Source organism: Canis aureus, chromosome X (genome assembly GCF_053574225.1).
Source record: "Canis aureus isolate CA01 chromosome X, VMU_Caureus_v.1.0, whole genome shotgun sequence".
Classification (NCBI taxonomy): domain Eukaryota; kingdom Metazoa; phylum Chordata; class Mammalia; order Carnivora; family Canidae; genus Canis; species Canis aureus.
In genome coordinates this window covers 91,986,207-92,000,073 of record NC_135649.1, presented here as the reverse complement: position 1 = coordinate 92,000,073, position 13,867 = coordinate 91,986,207, and the positions used below count along the sequence as shown (strand labels likewise).

General features: G+C 41.4%; 2 protein-coding genes across 2 annotated transcripts in view; both read left to right on the top strand.

Annotated features, from left to right (window-relative positions):
- The window catches only part of LANCL3 (LanC like family member 3), a 102,387-nt gene extending 92,265 nt beyond the window's left edge, over positions 1-10,122 (top strand). The window contains exon 5 of the mRNA XM_077888988.1: positions 1,083-10,122. Coding sequence (XP_077745114.1) covers positions 1,083-1,242 — 160 coding nt within the window. The 3' untranslated portion in view covers positions 1,243-10,122. The remainder of the gene's footprint in view (positions 1-1,082) is intronic.
- Positions 10,123-11,474: 1,352 nt separating this feature from the next.
- The window catches only part of XK (X-linked Kx blood group antigen, Kell and VPS13A binding protein), a 44,459-nt gene continuing 42,066 nt past the window's right edge, over positions 11,475-13,867 (top strand). The window contains exon 1 of the mRNA XM_077888987.1: positions 11,475-11,803. Within this exon, the coding sequence (XP_077745113.1) occupies positions 11,559-11,803 (245 nt within the window). The 5' untranslated portion in view covers positions 11,475-11,558. The remainder of the gene's footprint in view (positions 11,804-13,867) is intronic.

Sequence of the window (13,867 nt, the reverse complement as noted above, 5' to 3'; positions counted from 1 at the left end):
AAGGGGCATCATCATTCTACTGTTTAAAATTTTGAACTCCATTGAAAAATTGTTGCATATTCAGGAAAACAGTTGATAGAAAAATGGTGCTGAACAGAATTGCAATATGGTTCCTGCTGACTTATTTTAAGCTACTATTGATAATTCCAAGAGCCCTAAAAAGATCAAATAAGTAATTACTCTTCATAGGAACCCCCCCCCCCCCACACACACAGTACCAATAATCTAAATTTATGGCAGTATCAGCTCTCAGGCCTTACCAACCTGTGAGTTCCAGCTTCTGAATTGGTGATTATTTGTGTTTTTGACAGAAAGTAAAAGAGGAGGTTCGTAAAGAGATAACACAGGTCACAGCACTTTCAAAGCTGTAAACTACTACAAATGTTACTCATCATAAATAATTTGAATAGGATTTGTGGCAAATAAGGTAGAAGAAAAAGGATCTTTAGAGAATCCAGAGACTAATGATTTATTTTTAAGGCAGATGTCCTAAAAATAATCTATCTTGTAGCTGAATTTTCTATTTGATGTCATGATTATAAAATGCTGTTTGCCTTTTCCCATTCATCTTATTCCTTTGTTTGCCCAAAGCACAGATTGTATAAAATCTTGCCCATTTATTTTCACAGTCTCTGCTCTCTGTCACATATAAATGAAACCTAGCTCAGAAATGATATGGCTGCAGAAACATAGCATATTTACTCTTCGAAAGGAACAGTCATACATCAGCTTGCTTCTATTCAAAATACATAAAAATATGGTTATTTATCTGTCTCTTTTTAGTTTTAATTATCGGATGACAGAAGGAATGAAAGCCACAGAAAATACCAAACTGCTTTGCAAACTCTGACAATAGTTGAACTTGCTTGTCAACATAATTTGTTGTGAAACATACACAATTATGTAACAGATCCTCCTTTTAACAGAGAAAAAGGCTTTCTTAAAATATTGTACAGTTTTGCAAAGAAATTGGTGCTAGAACTTTAACTTAGCAGAGAGGAGAAATAAGCAATTCTAGGCCAATAATATGGAAACAGTCATGTTAAAACTGCTCATATTTTTTTTCTTTTTCTTCTTCTTAGGTTTGCTGAGTTTTTATTTACAGAGGAATTCAAGGCCGGTTCTCGAGTCCTTGAAAGTATATACAGCTTGTATGAAGGCTTCTCCGGGACGGTGTGCTTTCTGATCGATCTGCTGCAGCCCAATCAAGCCGAATTCCCTCTCTTCAGTGTCTTTGTCTAGAAGGTTCCCTCTCCCACTGTGGCCCTGCAGAAAGTCCCTGAGATTTCCCGAGCCTACCCGAGGCAGTTTCCACATAAGCCACATCCAATGGTATCACAACCATGAGCCTTAACATTGCCGCCCGAAGGAAGGAAGGGAGGGAGAAGGCAGGAAGGCAACATGATACCAGACTTCAGGGAGAACAGTTTGAGAACCTGCAGAATAAAAACACCACAACTCTTCCAAAAACCAGAGAGATTTAAAATTTCAGGGAATTATTGTGAAACTAGAGCTCAGAGGAAAAAGGGAAAGAGAAATAATACGTTTTTCAGTTATGGCATATAAAACAAAACTGAAATGTGGACTCTGTTGATAAAATGCCAGTACCCTTGCAACTGGAAAGAGAATCTGACCATCTGTGGGTGCCCTCCACCCCTAAATTCAGAAATAAACACAGTCAAAAACTAAAGTGATTGCCCAGCTGAAAATTGCTGGGAGGGATGAAATGTCAGGTTGCTGAAAGGACAAAAAAGGAAACTCTTGGTTGTCCTCTGTCTTTACTTATTGAAATTTATGGTTTTTACTGAATGGAGAAATTTGCATAATGGATCTCTATTTTATCATTACCCTGGGCACTTTAAAGGAAACATATCATAACCTTTTTTTTAAACAATTTTCATTTTTAAGTAATCTCTACGCCCAACATGCGGCTCAAACTCACAACCCCAAGATCAACAGCCATACACTCTACCTGCTGAGTAGCCAGGCGCTCCAGAACATATCATAACTTAGTTGAAATCCTGAAATTCTGAATTTCTTTAGGCCTTACATCTCTTTTCCTGGCTCCTTTTTCTTTCCTAAAGCTCAGTTAGAAAAGTAAAATTCATAGGCTAGCAAATACTGTAGCAAGTATTGCTGTCCAATGTTTTTCTCAATTTGAAGTGTGAGCTATGTATTCTCTATTGTTAATTTATATTGAAATGCTTATGTAATCCCTATGGAGCTATTAGATGAACTGTAAAATACACTCATGGTAAAAATCATTCATCTCAAAGATCAGGGTAGCTACTACAAAGATATGTTGTTTCTACCTTTGATGGAACACCGTGTCCCCTGGGACAGGCAGACCCTGGCTGAGAAAGGGACCTGGAGATAGTGAAAAGAACATTGGTAAAGTTTATGCTGTTAGATTAAGAGATGAGTGAACTCCTTGGCTGCTCACCTTACACTCCAAGACACAGGTTCCACTAGAAACTCTCTACAATACCCACTGAGCCAAGTTGCCATATTAAATTCTACCCTGTTGTAAACACATAAAGGGGTCACTGGCAATGTCATATATCAGAGTGAGGAGGGACTTGCGTACCATACAAGATATAAGAATTATTGAAATAGTCATTAAATATTTGTATATATGTGATAGATGTAGAATATATACATATATATATACATATATATTCTACATCTACATCTATCTCCATGTAAACCCAAACACTTATTAAGTTCGTAGTTCCTAACTTGATTTATAGATAAACTGGGAGGAGTTGGGAATACTCTGTTCCCTAAAATGTGTGTGTGTCTGTGTGTGACCTGGCATGTGTGTGCATGTATGCACACTCATTTCTCTGGGAAGAGGTTCTCTAGCATTCATAAGATTCTCAAAGAATCTGTGGCTGAAAAGGGTAAGAAGTACCTTTGTATATTTTTTGACTTTGTTTTGCACTCATCAGAACAAGCTAGGACAAAATGATTTTGAAAAGCATGCACCTTTTTTGTTTATTGTTTCATTTTCACATCCTCAGATATAAATATATACACTTGGCCTCAGTTGTTCATCTTTGAAAATACTCAGGTTGGAGCAACACCACATAAAAGGTTTCGGATGGCTCCCAAAGTTGGGTTCTAGAAGTTCTTCCATGAATAGTCTAGGCCTTCTCAGAAAGCCTTAAGGTGAAATGCCTTCTATGGAGTAGTCTTCTTTTGAAATGACAGTGGTCCCTGCTTTTCAGCATCTGGTTTTAGATTCATTTCCTTTGGCCTCTATAGGCTGAAGGTAATAAGCATCCAATATACAGGGCTTTATGGAATACATGCTTTTTTTCATCATCCAACAACCCTTCAAGGTGACTTACATAATTGTTCCAAAGTCTCACAGCTAGGAAGGGGCAGAATGAAGATTCAAATCCAGGGTTTCACTTCACAAGTACATTTACTTAGTATTCTAGACTAGAATCCAGGTACAGCAGTGAACAAAAGTACCCCTGGAAGGTACCTTCTGTTTGTTTGTTGATCCTTCCACCATTCATTCTGGAAACCTAAAACCTAGAGCACTAAGAAGTGATAATCTAGTTTAACATATCAGTTTTATTTCTAAGAACTTCAGAAAAACTGGACTCATTCATGCTCACCCACCCTTTTAAGGTCTAGTAGGGTAACTATGACATTGTGCTGACCCTTATGAAAAGGCAACCTTTTCCTGTGTCGAATCCAAGCAAAGGCCATGCTTGAGTGTGTCTTTATGAACTGACACCTTGGTAAATTGGAAACAAGGGTAAGCTTGTTTAGCATGTCAACATGTTGTAAGTTTCCATTTTCCTGAAAGAGTAGAATTGTAGCTTTAGGAAGATCCTCTTCTATCTTGTTTTTTCCAAGAAGTGGGGAAAAGACCCCTACATATTACTGTATAAAGCATGGCATGTCACTTCCTATCTAATCAATTTGTTCCCTGCTAAGCAGTACCATCCTTTATGGAGTAGGTGCTTAGGCAGGTTGCCCCGTGACGGCCACAAGGGCATTTTCACTACCACTAGTATAACTCTAATGTTAGTTACTATGTGTGCATGAACACTTATAAACCCCAAGGGTAACAGTGGAATTGTGGTTAGATTGAAAGAATCTCTCCACAATGGAGAGTCTGCAATATACTTTAAGAATGGGAAGTTTTGGAGAATATTACAACTCGGCAAATTTGTTTCATTAACACAATTACATACCTTCTCTTCTACACATACTTTTCTCTCCATCTGTATCCTAATAACTGAGATTTGACAGAGTTTTCAGCATATACACCCCTGTGGTTCTTCAAGTAACCAACTACATGATTAAAATAATAGTATTTACTTTCTGATAATTTGAATCATTTTGTTGGTTCATTTTAAGTTGGCATTCTTCCATGGCAATACAGAACTTTAACTTTCTTTGACACACTAAGATTTTAATCAAGGTAGTACTCAAATTGTTTCCTTTTCCATAGAGAGTAAATCTCAATAATTTCAGTTACACAAGCAACTAATGTAAGCTTGTGATTTATAACCATGATCAGGAAACACATGAATAAAAGGAAAAACATTAGTGATACAAAGAGCCCGCTCCACCTCACAGGATTGTCATGAGGGTTGTCAATGGGTAGAAGAGAGTTTTGTCATATGCAGGTCCTTTATATGTTTTACAGGGAACATGTATTTTAAGTATCTACTATGTGCATAGAAAACTGTGCTCAGGTTTGACCTCAAATAAGCATTTCAGCCAGGTGGAATCTCCCTATGTGGATGCAGTGTTTGGGGTCTGGATCACTAGATGGGCGAAAATGAAGTGTGTGTTTTTTATATTCTAGAACCAATCCTGGCCATAGTATTTGGGCCTCAGAAGGTTCTGGGGCTTAATAAATAGGAATAGGCTGGTTTGGCTCGGAGCTCCTTTTCATGCAAATATTTATTTTGCTTGCTGCAAACAAAGGATTTATAGTGCCAGTAATGTGAGAAAAGGAGCTGGCAGGCTAGCTCTGCAGGGCAAAAATGAACTGGGAAATAAAGTATTTTTGGTTGAGTTTGGTCTGCAGTAGAATTCAGGCCTCAGAACTGTGTGACATGCAGCAATAGAAATACATTCTCGATTACATATAAGGCCTTCCTTGGGGGATCTGGGTTGTTTATTCAACACTGTCCCAAATTAATATCTCAATGACCAGCCTCAGATTTGCCAAGGCCATGTTCTCTTGGCATAAACTTGGCCAGGAAAGCAAATGAAAAGGCAGCCAAAGGGGCGGGTGGGAAAAGCTTTCTGGAGCTCAGCATCTAAGTGTGAGTTGCCCATGCACTCTTCATGCTGCTAAGAACCCCTCATCTTACTTGTGGGTTTTATTGCTTCCTGGGTCTTCTGATCTCCACCCCCACCCCTACCAACCTCCCCATGATTCAGCAACTTCTTGTCCTCCCTTTGGTCTTTAAATAGTACATTCTGATGTTTATTTTTTTTTCTGTGTGCTTAATCATGTGACCTCCTTTTGCCTGGGAGGGCAGGATTTCTCCTTATCTCTTCCATCCATGTTAGTTCATAGCTAATAGCTCTAGGCTTAATAAGGCCAGACTCCCCTCTGGACAGAAGCGCTGACCCCAAGGTCAGCCACAGCAGGAGTTGGGCCCATTGTGTTGTCAGGTGACAGGTCCAAGACAGCTCACCCCAAGGACAGCTATACAGGGAACAGAATGGCAGCTGCATTTATCCTGCTTCTCCTGCCTAAAGAAACCTGGTCATTTTATTTGTACTGTTGTGAAAAATACCAAAGTTGATGCTACATTACATATCGGAGCCTCCTACATTATCATAAATCTACCAGGTGTGCCCTCTCTCCTTGTTTCTTTAATTGAAAGTGCTAATGAATTGAGGCCTGATGGCTGATGCCTTTAGAGTTAAAAAATATTTTTTAAAATTCCCTTCAAATATGGAACCTTGTCATTTCCACCTAGACTCTTCCACAAGTGGCAAAGTCCCTTATCTGCAGAAATTCCTGCATCTTCTTTCACCTCTGAACTGAATTTGAAAAATCATTTAGCACAAAAACCAAATCATATTTTATTTTTTGGAGGGGTGTATTGGTGAGTAGTATGGCTAAAAGAGCAAGCTCTCCTTCCTTTTCTTGACTTTCTCCTCCCTGAACAATATCGAGGAAGAAGGGAGACAGGGAGAAAAGATACACGAGGTGAGGCTTGAGTGTGGAGGACTGAAAACAGTTTGTGAGCACTTCCTGTTGGTTTCCTCTTTGGTTTTTCTTAGTCTCCCCTGTAAGAAAGTGTGTGTAGGGTGGTGTGGGGTGGGGAGAGAGATGGAGAGAGAGAGTTAGAGATTGACTTAGGGAAAGTCAGTATCACATATGATGTAAAACCCAACAGCTCTGGTGCCAGAGTGGCTCAGTTGGTTAAGTGTCTGCCTTCGGCTCAGGTGACATCCCAGGGGTCCTGGAATCTAGCCAGTATTGGGGCTCCCTACTGAGCAGGGAGTCTGCTTCTCCCTCTCCCTCTGCCCCTCCCCCTGCTTGTATGCTCTCTCTCTCGCTCTCTCTCTCCCTCTCAAATATGTAAAATAAAATCTAAAAAAAAAACCCAACAGCTCTTAGATATATCCAAGTGGTAAATAGATATATGCAAGCATACACTGATTAATGAATGGGTCTGCATTGTGTGTTCACTGCCCTCTAATAAATTAGTACATAATTTATGAGGGCCCTCGTTAACACTTCCACTTGTCTATCCTAAGTATTCATTTTCGTGAAAACTTCTGCCAGGTTAGAGCCATTAGTAGTAGCCAGTTGTAGAAGCTAGCAGATGTGAGTTTTACAAACAAAGCCGCAAACGTGAGTCACGTGTAATTTTAGATTTTTCTAGTCACCACATTACAAGAGTTAAAAAAAAATGAAATTAATTGTAATTATTGGATTTAACTCAGTGTATCCCAAGGATGATCGCCTCAACATGTAATCAATATACAATTACTAATGAGATGTTTAACCTTTTTTTGTACTGAGTCTCAAATCTGGTGTATATTTTACACTTACTGCACATCGCAAGTCAGACTCGCCACATTTCAGGCGCTCAAGAGCCACATGTGGGTTGGCTACTGTATTGAACAGTGCAGGGCTGGCACTGTACTGCTATTTCACAGTATTGTTAAGGTCTTCCTACAGCTTATGTATGTTTTTGTTGTTATTAGATAAAATGGAAACAAAACACTGCATATTCTTTTGTACAGTGGTGTTTCCCCAAATTCCGAACACTAGTACCAAGAGCTGCCCTGGGGAAAAATAGATTCTGTGATTACATAAGGTAGGCGAGTTCTGCTCTTTTGCCCCCTTTTGGAGATGTATGTAGTGTATTAACATATCTGAGAAAATCCTCTTGGATAAAGAACCTGTTTGCAGATGTTGAGTTGTGTCTGTAAGGTTCAACCTCCTGATTGTTGCTGTTGCCCAGCTGCCACTATAAAAACACGGTTAGTCTGGCGTGCTATGTTTATGTTATACTTATAACATTTGTTTTTTCTACAAGAAGAGTTTTAATACTCTTTCCCACACCCCGGCCCAATAAAGATATCAGAACAACAATTCTGTCCTAGAGTATTAATCCCTATTAATTATCTTGTCCTCACAGAGACCTGAGGTCATTCTTTACTACACTTTCCGGAACAAGAATTCCGAAAATTGCCGCAAGTGTCTCTACATAAGAAAAACTTTGTATCTTTCCCTCCTTCTCCACTCTTCTTGGAGCCTATCTCTACTTATTCTTTCTATTCAGAACCACCCTAGAGCCAAGATACATTTTTGTGTTCTAGAACCACCTACTAAATTGAAACCAGCAGATGGCTTTAATGTCTTGCACATGGGTGTGGATCTTCAGAAAGTACCCAAATACCCACCTTCCTCTCCCACTTTCAGAAATTATGAGCACTCTAAAAAGATGAAAGGAGAAACATCTGACTGTGTAAATGTGTAAACACAGAATACAGTCTCCTAAGTAGAGTAATACTATCCTGCTGTTGCTTTCTTTTTATATTTTGTGTGTGGTGTTAATTTACATGCATCAGTGTGTACTGTTTTTGTAAAGTGTGTAAAGTAGATGTTAGCAATCAGTTTAAAAAAGCTATAAATGATACGTAACTGCTGTCAATCTTCAGCAAATTACCTTTTTGCCTTTGTTTTAGTGGGGACCTCTGATGCCACCCCTCCCCCCAGTTTTGTTTTGCTCTCCATGCTTAAGTGGCAATTATCAATTATCAACTTCGGTCACTGAATTTTGTCCAAGTTGACTGCAGTAGTTCTCATAATGTGGATGTATTCAAATAAGAAGACTGATTTTAATGATCAATTTTATCTGTTTTTTTAGGACTTTAGTATTTCAATATTAGAAATGTCTTCTGAAGACTAGCAGCAGAATCCCTTTGCTCTTGAAAATGCAAAGCCAGTTTTATGTAGACTCTCCAGGAGTAGAAATGGAACATTTGAAACACAAGAGTTTGGTTTTAGAATCTGATAACGAAGGGAAGCTCCTTCTCTAAAAAAGGTTAACAGCTTTCCCAACTTTGAACATCTAGTGGAGCTGTCCTTGGAAAGGCAGTCTGAATTTTAATCTCATGGATTTAATGGCGCTAAATTAACAAACATTTTTAAAATGGATTTTGTAGAATTCAATTATTAAGGAAACACTTTGCAAAGCCATATAAGGGGAATTGTCAAGCACCACATGTTTTGGAATGTGCATTTACCAAGTGAATAGAATTTACTTCACCAAAAAAGATTTTTTGCACAATTCATGATACTTAACAGAAATATGATTGTATCATTGGAGAAAAAAAGCTCACCCTCTTAATGGTATACTTCACATTCTCTAGTAAACTGCAATTCCTTATTATTTTAGGGGATACAAAAGAATAATCTGTTGATAGAATATAACTGCTTATTCCTAATTGTATCTAGAAATGAATACTATGATTTAAAGTTATATTAAACTTTGAGGAACTGATCAATAAATTATTAATAAAATTGTACTCTTTGCAATACACTTGCCTCAGCACAAATGCAGAGTTAACATAAATTTTTAAAAAATACACCAAATAATAGACGTAAGTTGTTATTACTTTAAACTTCTAATTTCCACTAGCATTCAATCCAACACCAGTTATCTGTTGTATATAACTAAAATTTTGAAAGTCTTGCAAACAAAATGAGAGGCTTCTTCAAAAATGCCTTTTTTGCCAAAAACAAGTTCTATGACCTCTTGCATATTATTGTATTTCTTTAGGGGTATTTTGAGGCACGTTCAAAGACATATCGTTAGCAGTTAGGTCTAAATTTAGAGCAGAACATTCTGTCAGATATTTTACTATATCACAAAATGTTGTAGTACTGTATTTTATAATGAAACCAAATTCTCAAGTATTCTGGTATGTTAGATATTATTATACCAAAAAAACCACTTTCTATAAGTCTATTATTATGTACATAATATTTTAAAAAATGAGTATTTCAGTCCTAGGAAAAAAGTATAATGTAATATGTGACATTAAATTGATCTTCAGTCAAAATCCATTTAGGTATTACAGGGAAAGAGCAATCTTTGGCTTGAATGTATACATTATTCTCAAGGACAAAATGGTAAGCGAAAATACATAAAGACGCGGTCACTGGGGGCAAGTTAGCTGGTGTGCACACTGAGAAGGATCAACTTGCAAATGCTCATGAGATTTTAGCTTTGGTTGTAGTTGTTCCTGGAGGGGGAAGTGCTATAGTCAGTTGATGTTGCCTCCCCTTCATATGGGGCGGGCCGTGGTTCTCACAGCCGCTGCATGGTATAATGCAATCTTCTTAGAAGCAAGATTGAGTCAGAAGCTTAGAGATGCACCTTACTGTTTGAAAAACTGCTGTTACAATGTTCTAAACACTGTGATCTTTCCAAATGTGTTTTCTGTATTAGTTTTGTACTGTAGAAAATATAATTCATCATAAACTGGACTCTATAGTGTTTAAAGCAATGTTATTTATTGGCTTATCCTCCCCCATATTTATGTACAGTCAACAGTATGAAACCTGTGATAATCCTTTGCCTTAAAATAAAGTCCCATGCTAAATATTGAGTGCGCTGTAATAATTCTAAGCTACAAATTAATTTTTCCTTTAAAGCTTAAGACTGTCAAATAAAATATTACACAAATATTCTGTGGAGTGTTGCTGCTTAGTCTGTATTTGTGACAGTATGTGTATCTTGATCCAGGACATGGTGGCCTGCTGGGTTCTATAAATAGACATTAGTAATCCTTTCAGAGAATGGGCTACCTCTCAGCTGTCGGCTGAACCCTCCCCTTAGCCCTTGTAAATAGATTTTCCCATGCCACACTAGAATGAAGAAAAACAGCCCTTCGTGTTCTCTCCCTCTACAATTTCTGTCTTGATTTCTTCTGAACCTTCATATTCTATTTGTGTTGACATCATTTTCCCAAATAGAAAAATGACAGCTATGCCTTACGAATGATGGATTCACCTAATTTCTGCACGGAAAGGGACCTTGGATTATTAAGGTCTAATCCCTTATGGAACGGGTTAGGACCCGAGTTTTAGAGAGATTTAGCGACTTGCTCAAACTCTGAGGGACAAGGGTGGGCTGCGCCCATCCTGACGTTCACAAGGTTGTCACAGGTTCAGAAAAGGAATTACGTTAGCGCTGGGGGCTGGCACACTAGCAAGCAGAGGTATGCCTTGGGCTAGAAAGCCGTTTCCTTATTAGGTCCTGGTCTTCACCCTGTGCAAAGCTAGTCACGGTTACAGAGGAATAGATTATGTAGGCAGTTTTTCCAGGAGAGGCGGCTTTGGCTCCTAAGGATTGTCTCTGAGGCTCTTTCCCCACTGCCAGCAACGTTGTAGACCCCCGTATCTGCAAGACTGAAGGGCATGCTCCTTTGGCCCACTGAAACGGCAAAGCCCGGGTACAGGACTTCACACTCGTACTTTGAAAAGCATCTGTGTGGTCTGGTTATTTTTAAATGACCGGAAACGTCGGTCCTTTGAGGAATTAAGCGTTCTCTAGGCTCGCAGAATAGAGACGGGGGTGGAAAGGCGTCCAGACCCGGATTCTGGGCCCTACTGGTGGCAGTTTTTCAAAGGAACGTGAACGCGAGCGCGGGCAAAGGGCTCTAGGACCCAGAAGCTGAGCGCGGGGCCAGCGGGGCCCGCCGCAGCCGTTGGGGCTGCGGCGCCAGCAGTCGCAGGGCGCAGGTTCGCGGCCCGCCAGAGGACGGTCGCCGCAGAGACGCCCGCGGCGGGGTTGCGCGCGGGCGGCGCACGGTGCGCGTGGGCGTGTCTCGGCGGGGCCGCGCTCCCCGCCCCACCCCAGTCAGGCCGGGTGCCCCCAGGCCCAGCTCCGGCGCCCCGGCCTGCGGGCCGCCCCCTGCCCTCGGCGGGCAGCGCAGAGCGCGGGAGCAGTCGGGGGCCGGGCATGCCGGGAGCCCCTCGGGCCGCCGCCGCCGCCGCCGCCGCCACAGCGTCTGCCGCCGGTACGCGCCGCTGACGCGCGGAGATGAAATTCCCGGGCTCCGTGCTGGCGTCCGTGTTCCTGTTCGTGGCCGAGACGACGGCGGCGCTGTACCTGAGCAGCACCTACCGCTCGGGCGGGGATGGCATGTGGCAGGCGCTGACGCTGCTTTTCTCGCTGCTGCCCTGCGCGCTAGTGCAGCTCACGCTCCTCTTCGTGCACCGGGACTTCAGCCGCGACCGCCCGCTCGTGCTGCTGCTGCACCTGCTGCAACTCGGGCCGCTCTTCAGGTGCGTGCGGGGCCCCCGGAGCCCCCTCCCCCTGCCCCGGCCGAGGGGGCGGCCTTCCGGGAGGGGCGGGTGGCTGCACTGGGTGCCGGGCCCAGGCCGGCCCGCCCTGCTCCTCGGCCCCACCGTTCCTGTCACGCGAATGCGACAGAATCCGGGGAGAGTGGGAATAAAGCCGGGGCGGATCGCGTTCCCCTTAGGTCCTCGCGTATGAAACTGCCAATATGCGACTGAACTTGACCAGCAGAAATGGCAGTTGCATATAGTTCGACCCCACAAAACAAAAGGCCTTCCTGGGGTCAGGTGGGCTCTGGCAGGATTGGCTTGTGTCGTGACAAACCCTGAGGTGTGTGGGGGCTCAGTCGCCTTTAGAGCAAAAGCGTGTGCAGATTCTTAAATTTATCAAACACGCGGAGTTTCCTGGGTGCCGGGCACTGTTCTGAGCGCTTTACAAATATTAATTTATTTAAATTCTCATACCGAGCTCTAGAAATCCACGCATCATTCTCTTGGTGTGGAAACAGGGTTGTAGAAATGCCTTCCGGCCCTGCCTAACTAACAAACATAGTCACTGAAGCTGGAACACAGTGTGCCATGAAGATAGAAACTTGCAGTTCGTTAAGAAAAAAAACAAAACAAAACATTAGTGACATTTCTAGAAATTAATTTCGATTAACACAAAGCTAGTAGAATGCATGGTAGTGAAGTAGACTGGCTTATCTAAGGGCCATGGAGAGAGTTTAAAATGTGTTATTTTGACAGCTTTCAACTCTGTAGGGAAACCAAAACAAAGGATTTTTATCTATATTAGAAAGCAATTTATAATATTAAATTAGACACAGGTGATAGACAAATTGGGAGAGATAGAAAGGCTAGAGCTCAGCTGCCAGAAAATTCAGAAATTTCAGAAAATTCAGATCCCCCAGGAATCTTTCCCTACCAGGCAGTATTTTCCCCGCCCCAACACACACATAGACAAAAAAGTCCAGTAGCAAGATAGATTTTAGAGAGCACTATTATGAAACTTGGCACTTCATATTAAACACAGCTATCCCAGCTGACTCTTAGAATATTGACCTGTAGTTCACAGTCAGGACAAACTTGGTGAACAAGTCTCCCAGGCTCCAGAAGCCACAGAATGCTAGAAAGGAAGAAAAACAGGTATACTGGCGGAACTTAAATGTTGCTACTGACATCTAAGAGCAAGAGAAGAGTTAGGGAAAACAAGGAGCGAGAGAGGGATTTTCAAAGGTGCAACTTGGAGCTATTTAGTGAGGAGTTAGTCCTCCCTGGCCAAGTAGGCCACAGCATCCTGAATGTAATCCCGCTCAGTAAAATCAGTGTGATCTGACTTTGGGCAAGGCACTCATCGTTTATTAACCTTGAGAAGAAAACTCCTTGCTTATGATGTTTAATTGGAGCACCCATGCTCTATTTTTTAAATATTTTATTTATTTATTCATGAGAGAAACAGAGAGAGAGAGAGGCAGAGACACAGGCAGAGGGAGAAGCAAGCTCCATGCAGGGAGCCTGACGTGGGACTGGATCCTGGGTCTCCATGATCAGCCCTGGGCTGAAGGCGGCGCTAAACTGCTGAGCCACCCGGGCAGCCCACTTATGATGTTTAAATGAAGTAACAGGTAAAAGGGAACTGACAATTCTCAACGCAGCTTGCGCTAGATGGTTTGGTAGGTGCTTAGATCCCTCAGGACACTGAATCCTCACCATGAAGTAGATGTCACTGTTCCCACTTTATAGATGAGGAAAATGATACCCCAGACGATGTTCACAAAGCTTCTTAGAAATTGAGTTCAGTTTAAAAAAACAAAAACAAAAAACGAAAACAGAGTTCAGATAACGACTTCAATAGCTATCCAGGTGAGTGATCTCTATCATTACTGCCATTTGAAATATTTCTAAATACTGAGAGTTATCCAAGACAAAGCTAATGACATGATGGTATAAAAATAGGATGGCACATATAAACCTGAGCTCAAGGAAGTATACCAAGTTGTAGAGAGTGGTAATTTCTGTATGACAGAGTTATGGGCGGTTTTAATTTTGTCC